The 14,832-nt window shown below is 36.7% G+C and overlaps 1 protein-coding gene across 2 annotated transcripts in view; it reads right to left on the reverse strand.

The window, feature by feature from the left end:
• Positions 1-14,832, reverse strand: part of Bap170 (Brahma associated protein 170kD) — a 457,905-nt gene that overhangs the window by 228,680 nt on the left and 214,393 nt on the right. For both annotated transcript variants that reach the window (XM_090406557.1, XM_090406558.1), the window contains one exon: positions 12,430-12,600. In XM_090406557.1, the coding sequence (XP_090262683.1) occupies positions 12,430-12,600 (171 nt within the window). The remainder of the gene's footprint in view (positions 1-12,429; positions 12,601-14,832) is intronic.

Below are 14,832 nucleotides of genomic sequence, written 5' to 3' on the forward strand. Positions count from 1 at the left end.
CACACACACACACAATACAAGCTGTCATTCAGACTGCAGACTGTGTCAGTGTTCATCCACAAATGCTAACTTTTGTGTCTGCCCAAAGTAAACATACAAAGATGAAGTTTTTTTTTTAAAATCTCACGCATGAGAGGTACAAGAATGTATAGCATATCAGTGTATGAGATACATATAAGGATTGAGAAAAAAGAAATCTGTTGACATTTTTCTTAAAGAGCTGAAGGTTAAAATTATTGGGAAACATATTATGAGGCTGATCCAGAGGACAGGAGTAGACGGAATAAATGAGGAAGAGCAGAGGCACATATGATAAGTTTGCAGTCATATTGAAAAGAGATGTTGGGTAGCTACTGATCTTGTTTTAACAGGCCTAACAAAGACAAAGCATTTGTCTCTTGTCGCTTTGTCTCAAACATTGCACGACTGCATTCGTGAGACAGAGGCTGACGTGATCCTGTGAGGGAAGGATCATCTATGTGCTAAATTCCTCTCCTCTGGACAGCTGTAAAATTCGATGCAGTAGGACTCCCCCCCCCCCCTTTTTAGCATCGACTTTTACAGATGTCACAACTTGTATACAAGGTAAATATTTCTGTATTAACATTGTAAATTTTGTGAAAACTCATGTAGCTAACTCTAAGGAAAGTAACATGCAAGTTTGTGCAGAAACAGTAAATATCAAATAAATGTTTCAGCTGTATGATTCAAGAACAAAACGATAGAAATCGGCACAGCATTGATGTAGTTCAGTTTTGAAAGAAAGAAATAAGCTTCAAGGCCAGTGTCACAAAAGGCAGCTTAGACCTTAAGCAGTTCCGCTTTTTGTAAACAAGATTATGTGTGTGTTTCGTGAGAAATAGAAGTGAACATTAACGTTGAAGATCAAGACCGTTTTGTGTGGGATTATTCAGGGGCCTCAACCCTTAGTCCAGGGACCTGAGGAGTTGCATATAGGTCCTCTTAGTTATGAAGGGGGATGTAGAGAGAACTCTGGATCCCCTCCTCTCGCCATACTAGTCGGCCCGTTTGAAGTAGGGAGAGTGTAGCCGTGGGCGCTGCGAAGCCATCGAAGGAGCAAGAAAGATGAACCAGCATGCCTTGCCAGTGAGAGAACCTGCAAAGTGCATCGGACGTCTTCGGCCAACTCAGAAACATCAGTAAAATGTGCTTCAAGCCCCGTGAGTCATCTATGTGAGATGGCGGTAAAGAAAGAATCCTTGCATGGAAGCTAAAGCCTGAGATCGATAGGCAACCAACAGAACCTACAAAGGCGCTAGGAACTGATATAATGTTGTGTGTTAACGAAGATTCGTGAGAGCAATTGTTGCGTTTATCTAAGATATGGAAAATTGACTGAAAGTCCATGGGACATTTTTTTTTGTTTAAACATAGTTCATTGTTCGGACTGATAAGTAAAATCAGATCAATTGTACAAAAAAAAAAAAAAAAAAAAAAAAAAAAAAAAAAAAAAAAAAAGAACTGGAGAAATTTTGCCTTAGAATTTATTGAGCATGATAATCTTAGTAGTTTTGAGAAGGGTTGACAGTTTTATTCATGTGTCATAATATCGCATGACTCAGTGTATATTCAAATGTTGAAATGTTACAATTATAGTTTTAGAATGGAGCTAAGAGGGAACCCATTTAAAAGTATACGATCTTGTATATCTGCTTTTCAATTTGAGATAAACATGCTCATTTTGTTAAAGAATCGTACCACCTGATATTTATGAAATGCACTGTTTCCAAAAAATTACGGACCTGTGAATGAAAGTATTAAAGATTAGCCACTAATGATAAATAAGCATTTTGGATAACCTCAGAGTAAACTCTACAGGAAGTATGAATATATCTAATACCATATATCTAAAGAGAACCCTGGTGGCGCAGTCGTTAACCCTACATAAATTTTCCAGAGTTCTCATGGTAATAGAAATAGCTGATCTGTAGAAACGAGTAAGAAAAAAATAAAACCCACATGGGGGGGGGGGGGGGGGAATATTACACTGCATCAAGTATTTTTAAAGAGATTTTAGGTTCACTGCCCCAAATGTGTGAACGCTATTCTAAGGATGGGCAGATTTGAGATTTATACAAGGATAGAGGATACTGAATGAATGAGGATAGGCTGGCAATTTGGGATTTAGCTGACCAAATAGTATTCTTATTGGCTTAAACCAAAACAAAAATTGATGGTACAACATGACAAAATTTCACGCCGGCTGGTGCTTCACCCGGTTAAACAAGACCCTTGTTGTTTTCGGCAGGGAACCAGGGCAAACTCCGAAAACTCAGCTACTGGAACAAATCTGAAAACACACCCCAACTCAACATCACCAGAGTTAAAGATCGGTGCTATCAACATAAGAACCCTGAATGGCAAAGAAAATTGGAGCTAACTGAGGAATTAGATAAGTACCAGATCGACATAATAGGGGTGACTGAAACAAAAAAGACAAAAACTGGCGAGATCTTTCTTAGCAATAAATACAAAATGTTATATTCAGGGAATGACAAAGAAAAGAAGGAGTAGTCATAGTATTCAACACAAAATACAAGGCTAATCTTCTTGAATGACAGGCAATCTCAAGTAGAGTAATGTGGGCAAATATGAGAATGGGGAACTGGACAATGAGACTTTTTGTGCCTATGGTACCAAAGAAGGTTCTATTAACGTAGAAGTGGAGGAATTTTTTGAGCTTTTAGAGAAACCAACTGACACAATGAAAAAGGAAAAGTTGGTCCTTGTTGGGGATCTAAATAGCAGAGTAGGAAATGATTGTCAGACATACAAAAATATTTTGGGAAAATTTGGAGAAAAGAGAAAAATAATAACCATGGCAAATAGCTGTTGGATTTCTGCTCAGGACATGGACTGGTTATTACTAACACCACGTTCCAACATAAAAATGTGCACAAATTCACATGGAGAGAAGACGCAAGGAATAAGAAAAGTCTCATTGACTATGTTATTTTTGATAGTGATGTTTTCTCCCTGGTACAGGACACCAGAGTGTACAGAAGATTTGAAATTATAAGTGATCACTATTTAGTATTGAACAGGATAAAACTGAATTTCATATTGAAAAGAACATGTAAGAAAATTTTAAAGCGAATAAAAGTTGAGCAGCTCTCAGATGTGAACTGTAGACTAAAATACACAAAGATTATTGCAGAAAAAATGAAAGAGTTTGAGTTTGAATCTCCAAGGTATTCCCCAAGGAACCAAACCTTGGAGATTCAGTGGCAAGCCATGAAGAAAACCCAGAACAACCTCATCACAACCAGAGAGGCATGTGATGAGGTTGTTCTGCAAGGATAGAAAAATTATAACTCCATGGTGGACACAGGAAGTTAAAGAGGCAGTGAAGGTAAAAGAAGAAAGTATATCAAAAGTTCCTGGCAAATAAATCAGCTTGTGTTCTTAGAAAATACAGATACAACTGTAAGAAAGCTAAACACTGTGTAAAACTAGCAAAATAAAAGTCATCGATGACTTTGGCAAGAACATAGAAAGCCTGGGGTGCTTAAGGGTCAAAGCTGTATAACTGAGAGGAGACCTCCACATAGCCTTTAAAGGAATGCGGAGAACCGACCAGGGCTTCTGACCTAATGTCCAATCCTCACCTTCTCGTGGTGCACCCTGTTGGGTATCTACTTTGATACTGAACGAACGAGGATGGGCTGGCAATTTGGGATTTAGCCGACCAAATTGTATCCTTATTGGTTAAACCAAAATAAAAAATGATGGTACAACATGACAAAATTTCATGCCGGCTGGGACGTCGCCCGGTTAAACAAGGCCCCCGTTGTTTTCGCCAGGGAACCAGGGTGAACAGCGAAAAGTCAGCTACTGGAACAAATCTGAAAACACACCCCAACTCAACATCACCAGAGTTAAAGATCGGTACTATCAACGTAAGAAGCCTGAATGGCAAAGAAATGGAGCTAGCTGAGGAATTAGATAAGTACCAGATCGACATAATAGGGGTGACTGAAACAAAAAAGACCAAAACTGGTGAGATCTTTCTGAACAATAAATACAAAATGTTATATTCAGGCAATAACAATCAAGGAAAAGAAGGAGTAGCCATAGTATTCAACACAAAATACGAGGCTAATCTTCTTGAATGGCAGTCAGTCTCAAGTAGAGTAATGTGGGCAAATATGAGAATGGGGAACTGGACAATGAGACTTATTTGTGCCTATGGTCCCACAGAAGGTTCTACTAAGGTAGAAGTGGAGGAATTTTTTGAGGCTTTAGAAAAAGCAACTGACACAATGAAAAAGGAAAAGTTGGTCCTTGTTGGGGATCTAAATAGTAGAGTAGGATATGATTGTGAGACATACAAAAATATTCTGGGAAAATTTGGAGAAAAGAGCAAAGCTAATAATAATGGCAAATACCTGTTGGATTTCTGCTCAGGACATGGACTGGTTATTACTAACACCATGTTCCAACATAAAAATGTGCACAAATTCACATGGAGAGAAGAGGCTAGGAATAAGAAAAGTCTCATTGACTATGTTATTGTTGATAGTGATGTTTTCTCCCTGGTGCAGGACACCAGAGTGTACAGAGGATTTGAAATTGGAAGTGATCACAATTTAGTCTTGAGCAGGATAAAATTGAATTTCATATTGAAAAGAATAACATGTAAGAAAGTTTTAAAGCGAATAAAAGTTGAGCAGCTCTCAGATGAAAACTGTAGACTAAAATACAGAAATATCATTGAAAAGAAAATGAAAGAGTTTGAGAACAGGAATCAAACCTTGGAGATTCAGTGGCAAACTCTGAAGGAAACATTGATTGATTCTGCCAGAGAGGCATGTGGTGAGGTTGTGTGCAAAGATAAAAAAATCAGAACTCCCTGGTGGACACAGGAAGTTAAAGAGGCAGTGAAGGAAAAGAAGAAAGCATATCAAAAGTTCCTGGCAAATAAGTCAGCTTTTACTCTTACAGAATACAGAGACAAATGTAAGAAAGCTAAACAGTGTGTAAAACTAGCTAAACAAAAGTCATGGGATGACTTTGGCAAGAATATAGAAAATAAATATCAAGAAGGTGGCAAAATATTCTGGAGGTTGTTGAAGAAGCTTAGGAATGGAGGAAAGAGTGCTGTAAAAGGAATTAGAGATGATAAAGGTGAAATGAAAACAGGAGAAAAAGATATCCTTGAAGTATGGAGTAATTACTTTGAAAAACTGCTAAATGAAACAAGCAGTGATGACAGCACAGTGATAAAAAACACTGACCAGGCATGCAGTCAGGAATACATATCCATACTTGAAGTAGAAAAAGCCATCAAAGGCTTGAAATGTGGAAAGGCAGCAGGAGTAGATGATATTCGATCAGAAATGCTGAAGTATGGTGGTATAAGAGTCTTACAGTGGCTGCACTGCATAGTTCAGAAAGCCTGGACAGAGGGACGAATTCCCGATGATTGGAGTAGAGCTCTCATAGTACCCATATATAAAAAGGGAAATAAAACTGAATGTGAGAATTACAGAGGTATTTCCCTACTGAGTGTTCCTGGCAAGATCTATGCAAGTATACTTGAGAAACCGTTGAGAAGAATTGTGGAAGAAAAGCTTGGTGAAGAACAAGCTGGATTCAGGCCAAATAGAGGCTGTCAGGATCAGATCTTCACTTTACGACAAATAGTCGAGAAAGCATGGGAATATAACAAAGATCTGTATTTAAGTTTTGTCGATTTGGAAAAGGCATATGACAAGGTGCCAAGAGACAAGCTATTCAATACGTTGCAGTTATATGGTGTCAATGGGGCATTATATCAAGCAATACTTAGTCTTTATTTGAGTTGTGAGTCAGCAGTTAGAATTGAAGGAAGTACAGGAAGATGGTTTAATGTTAAATCTGGTGTGAGACAAGGATGTACATTATCCCCTCTGTTATTCATTATCTATATGGATCACATTATGAAGGAATGTGGTGTTAAACCTGATATCAAAATTGGAGATGTTAATGTCAGCTCTTTGCTTTATGCTGATGATGTTATACTTCTAAATAAATCCACTACAAGTCTGCAAGATTCTCTGACTAAATTGAATAGTGTTGTAATAGATATGGTATGAAGGTCAGCAATAAAAAGACAAAGACAATAAAAATAGGCAGAATCATTGAAAATGTCAACTGTGTTGTGAATGGAGAACCTGTGGAACAAGTAAAACATTTCAGCTACTTAGGCACAATTTTTACTGAAGATGGTAAACTAAATATAGAAATAGACAACAGAATCAGCAAAGCTGGTATCGTGGGAAGTCAATTGAATAAATTCATATGGAATAAGAAAGAAATTAGTCGGAACACTAAATTAGCTGTATACAAGACTGTGCTCAAACCAATTTTAACTTATGGATCTGAGAGCTGGGTCAGAAGTAAAATACTTGACCAAAGACTAGAGACCGCAGATATGAGTCCTGAGAAAGATTAGAGGCGTGAACAGATGGCATCAATGGCAATATCATATTAAAAATGAGGATATTAGGAAAGAACTTGACATTGCCAGCATCCAGGAATGCGTTAGCAGAGCTAATCTCAGATGGTATGGTCACTTAAATAGAATGGGAGAGGAAAGATTAGCAAAACAAGTGTTCTCTGCCAGGTTGGCAGGAAAACGACCCAGAGGAAGACCAAGATATAGGTGGATTGATACGGTACAAAGTGCCTTAGACGATAGAAATATAAGATCTGATAATGTTGGAGTCTTGAGAAGTAACAGACTGATTTGGAGGAAAATTGTAGATAGGAAGTTAGTAATGATGTAATTTCTTCATGTAGTACTGTCATATCCTGTACACCCCTTGAGGGTACATGGCAGGAATTTGATGATGATGATGATGATGATAGAAAGCCTGGACAAACGGACGAATTCCCGATGATTGGAGTAGAGCTCTCATAGTACCCACATATAAAAAGGGAAATAAAACTGAATGTGAGAATTACAGAGGCATTTCCCTAGTGAGTGTTCCTGGTAAGATTTATGCAAGTTTATCATGGAAGAAAAGCTTGATTCAGGTCAAATAGAAGCTGTCAGGATCAGATCTTCACTTTACAACAAATAGCTGAGGAATCATAGGAATATAATCAAGATCTGTACTTAAGTATTGTCGATCTGAAAAAGTCAGATGACAGGGTGCCAGGAAAGATGCTATTCAATATGCTACAGTTATATGGTGTCAATAGGGCATTATATCAAGCAATACGTAGTCTTTATTTGAATTGTAAGTCAGCAGTTAGAATTGAAGGAAGTACATAAAGATGGTTTAATGTTAAATCTGGTGTATGACAAGGATATACATTATCCCCTCTGTTATTCACTATCTATATGGATCACATTATGAAGGAAAGTGGTATTTAACATGATATCAAAATTGGAGATGTTAATGTCAGCGTTTTGCTTTATGCAGACGATGTTATACTTCTAAATAAACCCTCTACAAGCCTGCAAGATTCCCTGACTAAATTGAATAACTGTTGTAATAGATATGGTATGAAGGTCAGCAATAAAAAGACAAAGACAATGAAAATAGACAGAATCGTTGAAAATTTCAACTGTGTTGTGAACAGAGAACCTGTGGAACAAGTAAAACATTTCCGCTACTTAGGCACGATTTTTAGTGAAGATGGTAAATTAAATATGGAAATGGACAACAGAATCAACAAAGCTGATATGGTAGGAAGTCAATTGAATAAATTCATATGGAATAAGAGAGAAATTAGTCATCATCATCATCATCATCAAATTCCTGCCATGTACCCTCAAGGGGTTTACAGGATATGATAGTACTACATGAAAAAAATTACATCATTACTAACTTCCTATCTACAATTTTCCTCCAAATCAGTCTGCTACTTGTCAAGACGCCAACATTATCAGATCTTATTTTTCTATCGTCTAAGGCACTTTGTACCGTATCAATCCACCTATATCTTGGTCTTCCTCTGGGTCGTTTTCCTGCCAACCTGGCAGAGAACACTTGTTTTGCCAATCTTTCCTCTTCCATTCTATTCAAATGACCATACCACCTGAGATTATCTCTGCTAACGCATTCCTGGATGCTGACAATGTCAAGTTCTTTCCTAATATCCTCATTTTTAATAAGATATTGCCATCGATGCCATCTGTTCACGCCTCGAATTTTTCTCAGGACTCTCATATCTGCGGTCTCTAATCTTTGGTCAAGTGTTTTACTTCTGACCCAGCTCTCAGATCCATAAGTTAAAACTGGTTTGAACACTGTCTTGTATACAGCTAATTTAGTCTTCCGACTAATTTCTCTCTTACTCCATATGAATTTATTCAATTGACTTCCCACCATACCAGCTTTGCTGATTCTGTTGTTTATTTCCATATTTAATTTACCATCTTCAGTAAAAATCGTGCCTAAATAGCTGAAATGTTTTACTTGTTCCACAGGTTCTCCATTCACAACACAGTTGACATTATCAATGATTCTGCCTATTTTCATTGTCTTTGTCTTTTTATTGCTGACCTTCATACCATATCTATTACAACAGCTATTCAATTTAGTCAGAGAATCTTGCAGACTTGTAGCGGATTTCTTTAGAAGTATAACATCATCCGCATAAAGCAAAGAGCTGACATTAACATCTTCAATTTTGATATCAGGTTTAATACCACTTTCCTTCATAATGTGATCCATATAGATAATGAATAACAGAGGGGATAATGTACATCCTTGTCTCACACCAGATTTAACATTAAACCATCTTCCTGTACTTCCTTCAATTCTAACTGCTGACTTACAACTCAAATAAAGACTAAGTATTGCTTGATATAATGCCCCATTGACACCATATAACTGCAGCGTATTGAATAGCTTCTCCCTTGGCACCTTGTCATATGCCTTTTCCAAATCGACAAAACTTAAATACAGATCTTTGTTATATTCCCAGGATTACTCGACTATTTGTCGTAAAGTGAAGATCTGATCCTGTCAGCCTCTATTTGGCCTGAATCCAGCTTGTTCTTCACCAAGCTTTTCTTCCACAATTCTTCTCAACCGTTTCTCAAGTATACTTGCATAGATCTTTCCAGGAACACTCAGTAGGGAAATACCTCTGTAATTCTCACATTCAGTTTTATTTCCCTTTTTATATATGGGTACTATGAGAGCTCTACTCCAATCATCGGGAATTCGTCCCTCTGTCCAGGCTTTCTGAACTATGCAGTGCAGCCACTGTAAGACTTTTATACCACCATACTTCAGCATTTCTGGTCGAATATCATCTACTCCTGCTGCCTTTCCACATTTCAAGCCTTTGATGGCTTTTTCTACTTCAAGTATGGATATGTATTCCTGACTGCATGCCTGGTTAGTGTTTTTTATCACTGTGCTGTCATCACTGCTTGTTTCATTTAGCAGTTTTTCAAAGTAATTACTCCATACTTCAAGGATATCTTTTTCTCCTGTTTTCATGTCACCTTTATCATCTCTAATTCCTTTTACAGCACTCTTTCCTCCATTCCTAAGCTTCTTCAACAACCTCCAGAATATTTTGCCACCTTCTTGATATTCATTTTCTATATTCTTGCCAAAATACTCCCATGACTTTTATTTAGCTAGTTTTACACACTGTTTAGCTTTCTTACATTTGTCTCCGTATTCTATAAGAGCAGAAACTGACTTATTTGCCAGGAAATTTTGATATGCTTTCTTCTTTTCCTGCACTGCCTCTTTAACTTCCTGTGTCCACCAGGGAGTTCTGATTTTTTTATCCTTGCACACAACCTCACCACATGCCTCTCTGGCAGAATCAATCAATGTTTTCTTCAGAGTTTGCCACTGAATCTCCAAGGCTTGATTCCTGTTCTCAAACTCTTTCATTTTCTTTTGAATAATCTTTCTGTATTTTAGTCCACAGTTCACATCTGAGAGCTGCTCAACTTTGATTCGCTTTAAAACTTTCTTACATGTTATTCTTTTCAATATGAAATTCAATTTTATCCTGCTCAAGACTAAATAGTGATCACTTCCAATTTCAAATCCTCTGTACACTCTGGTGTCCTGCACCAGGGAGAAAACATCACTATCAACAATAACATAGTCAATGAAACTTTTCTTATTCCTAGCCTCTTCTCTCCATGTGAATTTGTACACATTTTTATGTTGGAACATAGTGTTAGTAATAACCAGTCCATGTCCTGAGCAGTAATTCAACAGATATTTGCCATTATTATTAGCTTTGCTCTTTTCACCAAATTTTCCCAAAATATTTTTGTATGTCTCACAATCATTTCCTACTCTGCTATTTAGATCCCCAACAAGGACCAACTTTTCCTTTTTCATTGTGTCAGTTGCTTTTTCTAAAGCGTCAAAAAATTCCTCCACTTCTCCCTTAGTAGAACCTTCTGTGGGACCATAGGCACAAAAAAGTCTCATTGTCCAGTTTCCCATTCTCATATTTGCCCACATTACTCTACTTGAGACTGACTGCCATTCAAGAAGATTAGCCTCGTATTTTGTGTTGAATACTATGGCTACTCCTTCTTTTCCGTGATTTTCATTGCCTGAATATAACATTTTGTATTTATTGCTCAGAAAGATCTCACCAGGTTTGGTCTTTTTTGTTTCAGTCACCCCTATTATGTCGATCTGGTACTTATCTAATTCTTCAGCTAGCTCTATTTCTTTGCCATTCAGGCTTCTTACGTTGATAGTACCGATCTTTAACTCTGGTGATGTTGAGTTGGGGTTTGTTTTCAGATTTGTTCCAGTAGCTGACTTTTTGCTGTTCGCCCTGGTTCCCTGACGAAAACAACGGGGGCCTTGTTTAACCGGGCGACGCCCCTGCCGGCATGAAATTTTGTCATGTTGTACCATCATTTTTTATTTTGGTTTAACCAATAAGAATACAATTTGGTCGGCTAAATCCCAAATTGCCAGCCCATCCTCGTTCGTTCAGTATCAAAGTAGATACCCAACAGGGTGCACCACGAGAAGGTGAGGATTGGACATTAGGTCAGAAGCCCTGGTTGGTTCTCCGCATTCCTTTAAAGGCTATGTGGAGGTCTCCTTTCAGTTATACAGCTTTGACCCTTAAGCACCCCGAGAAATTAGTCGGAACACTAAATTAGCTATATACAAGACAGTGTTCAAACGAGTTTTAACTTATGGATGTGATAGCTGGTTCAGAAGTAAAACACTTGACCAAAGGCTAGAGACTGCAAATATGAGAGTCCTGAGAAAGATTAGAGGCGTGAACAGATGGCATCAATTGCAATAATATATTAAAAATGAGGATATTAGGAAAGAACTTGACATTGTCAGCATCCAGGAATGCGTTAGCAAAGCTAATCTCAGGTGGTATGGTCACTTAAACAGAATGGGAGAGGAAAGATTAGCAAAACAAGTGTTCTCTGCCAGGTTGGCAGGAAAATGACCTAGAGGAAGACCAAGATATAGGTGGATTGATACGGTACAAAAGTGTCTTAGACGATAGAAATATAAGATCTGATAATGTTGGAGTTTTGACAAGTAACAGACTGATTTGGAGGAAAATTGTAGATAGGAAGTTAGTAATGATGTGATTTTTTCATGTAGTACTATCATATCCTATACACCCCTTGACGGTACACATACCCACTAAAAGACGGTATGGAGATCAGTGTTTAAAGAAATGGTTGCGGATGATCTTAACATAAGGGATGTCTGAGAACTACGAAGTTCATCAAAGGAGTAGGATTAATGAAGAGCGCTATTGTCGGCAAAGCTATGGATAAGATTTGTTGTGATTGAGTAAGGCATTTATGTATAAGAGAAAGAAGGTAGGCCAAAGAAAGGAACTCTGAGATAATCCTGCACTGGTGGCAAAGTTTTAAAAGAGGGTGCTGTCTGCCATTACATTCAGTGAACGAATGAGAAAGCTGGCAATCTAGTTATAGAGTGACAGCTAAACCGAAGGAAGGCAGTTTGTAAAGCAGGTCTTCATGCCAAGCATGATCAAAAGCCCTGGAAATGTCAAGGGTAACAGCACACATTTCTCCGACCCTATCCATGGCATGTGTCCAGTGGTGGGTAGTGTCAGCTAAGAAATCAGCTATTGATATTGATTGGAGGAATTCATTCTGGTGGTCACTGATTTACTGGTGAGATTCTAGATAGTGAAGAAGTTGACTATTGATAACTTTCTCTATTATTTTGGGGAAAGTTATAATGTAATGAACAATTATAGTTCATTACAAATAGAATACTGGCTTTGTAATAAACTTTTTTTTAATGATTCATTGCAATCATTTCAATCTTGTTTATACTCATTATAAATATACACTCATCAAGCTCATAATCAATATAATCCATTGACTAATCATGAAAGATAAATAGCTTTTGTGATTCATACTCTAGTTTTAATATTATACATGAAACAATTACAAATACTCACTTCAAATTCTAATTTGGAAGGAAGAATATCTTCATTATGTTCACATCGACACAGCTGCGCTAAAATTTCCATGCATCGTATTACCATATATCTGTCAGAAGAATGAATACCTTCTGTAACAGTTCTAAGCATAATCCTTGAACAAATACTTTTCTCCAATGACAAACTAATCTGGAAATTAATGAATATATATGTTAAGAATAAAATTTAAATGAGTTTCAATAAGACAAACTTAAGAAATCATGACATTATTTTTTGGAAGAAACTATTATTATAAAGTGATATTTGAATGCAGTGCAAAATACATATAATAAGAAATAATTTATCGGTCTGGATGAATTTAATGGTATAGCTTTAAGAAAGTTTAAGTATTTGAAATATAGGATACTTCACTTGGCAAGAAATAGGAAATACAGCAGATGCTGCAATGAAAGAAACAACAAATAGTAGAAATATATTTTCTCAAGTATTACATCACACTATGAACTTTTCCGATTAAATTTTTTCAAACACATAAAAAAAAAGCCAAAACTGAATTAAAATTTTGTCAATAACTAAATAACTTTTTCAAAGGTTAGTTAGGGTTTGCTAAAATAAAGAGCCAAAAGGCTTCAGTTCAGTGATGCAAAATTAGATAAGCAAAGTGGATATTCTATCCAGCATTATTTCAAAGCTGTAGAAACTATGAAAGTTTCATAAGATGACTAGAGAGCTTGTGGTAATAACTATTGTAATAGATTTGGTATGAAGGTCAGCAATAACAAGACAAAGACAATGAAAATAGGCATCAGCATTGAAAATATCAACTGCATTGTGAATGGAGAACCTATAGAACAAGTAAAACATTTCAGCTACTTAGGCACGATTTTTAGTGAAGATGGTAAATTAAATATGGAAATAGACAACAGAATCAACAAAGCTGGTATGGTTGGAAGTCAAATGAATAAATTTATATGGAATAAGACAGAAATTAGTCAAAACATTAAATTTGCTACAAGACAGTATTCAAACTAATGTCAACTTATGGATCTGAGAGCTGAATTAGAAGTATAACACTTTGGTCAAGACTAGAGACTGCAGATATGAGAGTCCTGAGAAAGATTAGGGGTGTGAACAGATGGCATCAAATGCAATATCATATTAAAATGAGGATATTAGGAAAGAACTTAATTTTGTCAGCATCCAGGAATGTGTTAGCAGAGCTAATCTCAGGTGGTATGGTCACTTAAACAGAATGGGAGAGGAAAGATTATCAAAACAAGTGTTCTCTGCCAGGTTGGCAGGAAAAAGACCCAGAGGAAGACCAAGTTGTGTAAAAATAATCATAATTTAAAATTATAAATATATTTACAAATTGTTTGTGTTAGTATATTATTAGTTTTGGTTTCATAACAGGTATATTGGCACTTGAGATGTGACCTTTATTGATATTATTATTATTATCATTGTCAAAACGAAATATAAATTATTTGAAATTTATATTTCAAGTAATTTGTTTTTTTGATTTTACTTTACTTTTATTATTTTATTTTAATTTTATAGTAATTTTATAGTATTTTATAGTAATTTTATTTTACTTTTACTTTCATTGAAATTTATATTTCAATGAAAGTAAAAGGAAAAATGTACATGGCAGATTGATTTTAAAGAATGCCGATGGTAGGGAGGTAACTGAATCAGTTGAGATAGTTGAGTTACTGAGTGAGCACTTTGCAAAAGTATATCATCCAGGTGGTGACATTGCAGAAACGAATAAACCAGTAGATTATAGGGGAATTGTGGTTAATGAAGTGGAGGTGAGTAGTCTATTGCATAACTTCAATGTCAATACATATGTGGGATTGGATGGTATACCAGCTCGTGTTGTACGAGAAGCAGCTAAAGAATTGTCAGTACCCTTGACCATTTTGTTTAATTTGAGTCTCGGGTCTGGGTTAGTCCCAAGCGGGTGGAAAGAGGGGAAAATAGTTCCACTGCATAAAGGTGGTTCCAAGACTGCTGTTGTAAATTACCGACCGATTAGCATATCAGGAATCATTGTCAAGGTCTTAGAGAAATTAGTCAAGAAAAGAATACAGGATTGGATAGATGAAAATGGGATATTGTATGGGGGACAACATGGTTTTGTGAAGGGTAGATCATGCCTCAGTAACTTGCTCACGTTTTATAACACAGTGATGGCTGAACTGGATAGGGGTAATGGGTTTACAGTGATACTACTGGACCTTGCCAAGGCCTTTGATAGGATACCACATGGAACCCTAATCAGTAAACTGGAGCAGATGGGTATAGATATAGGGTTGGTGAGTTGGATAAGAGGGTGGTTGAAGGAGAGATATCAAAGAGTGGTTTATTCAGGAGTAGAGTCTAAAAGACATCTTGTGACTAGTGGAGTGCCACAGG

The sequence above is a fragment of the Typopeltis vanoorti genome, chromosome 16, assembly GCF_054136105.1.
Source record: "Typopeltis vanoorti isolate ZY-2024b chromosome 16, IOZ_Tvanoo_1.0, whole genome shotgun sequence".
NCBI lineage: Eukaryota > Metazoa > Arthropoda > Arachnida > Uropygi > Thelyphonidae > Typopeltis > Typopeltis vanoorti.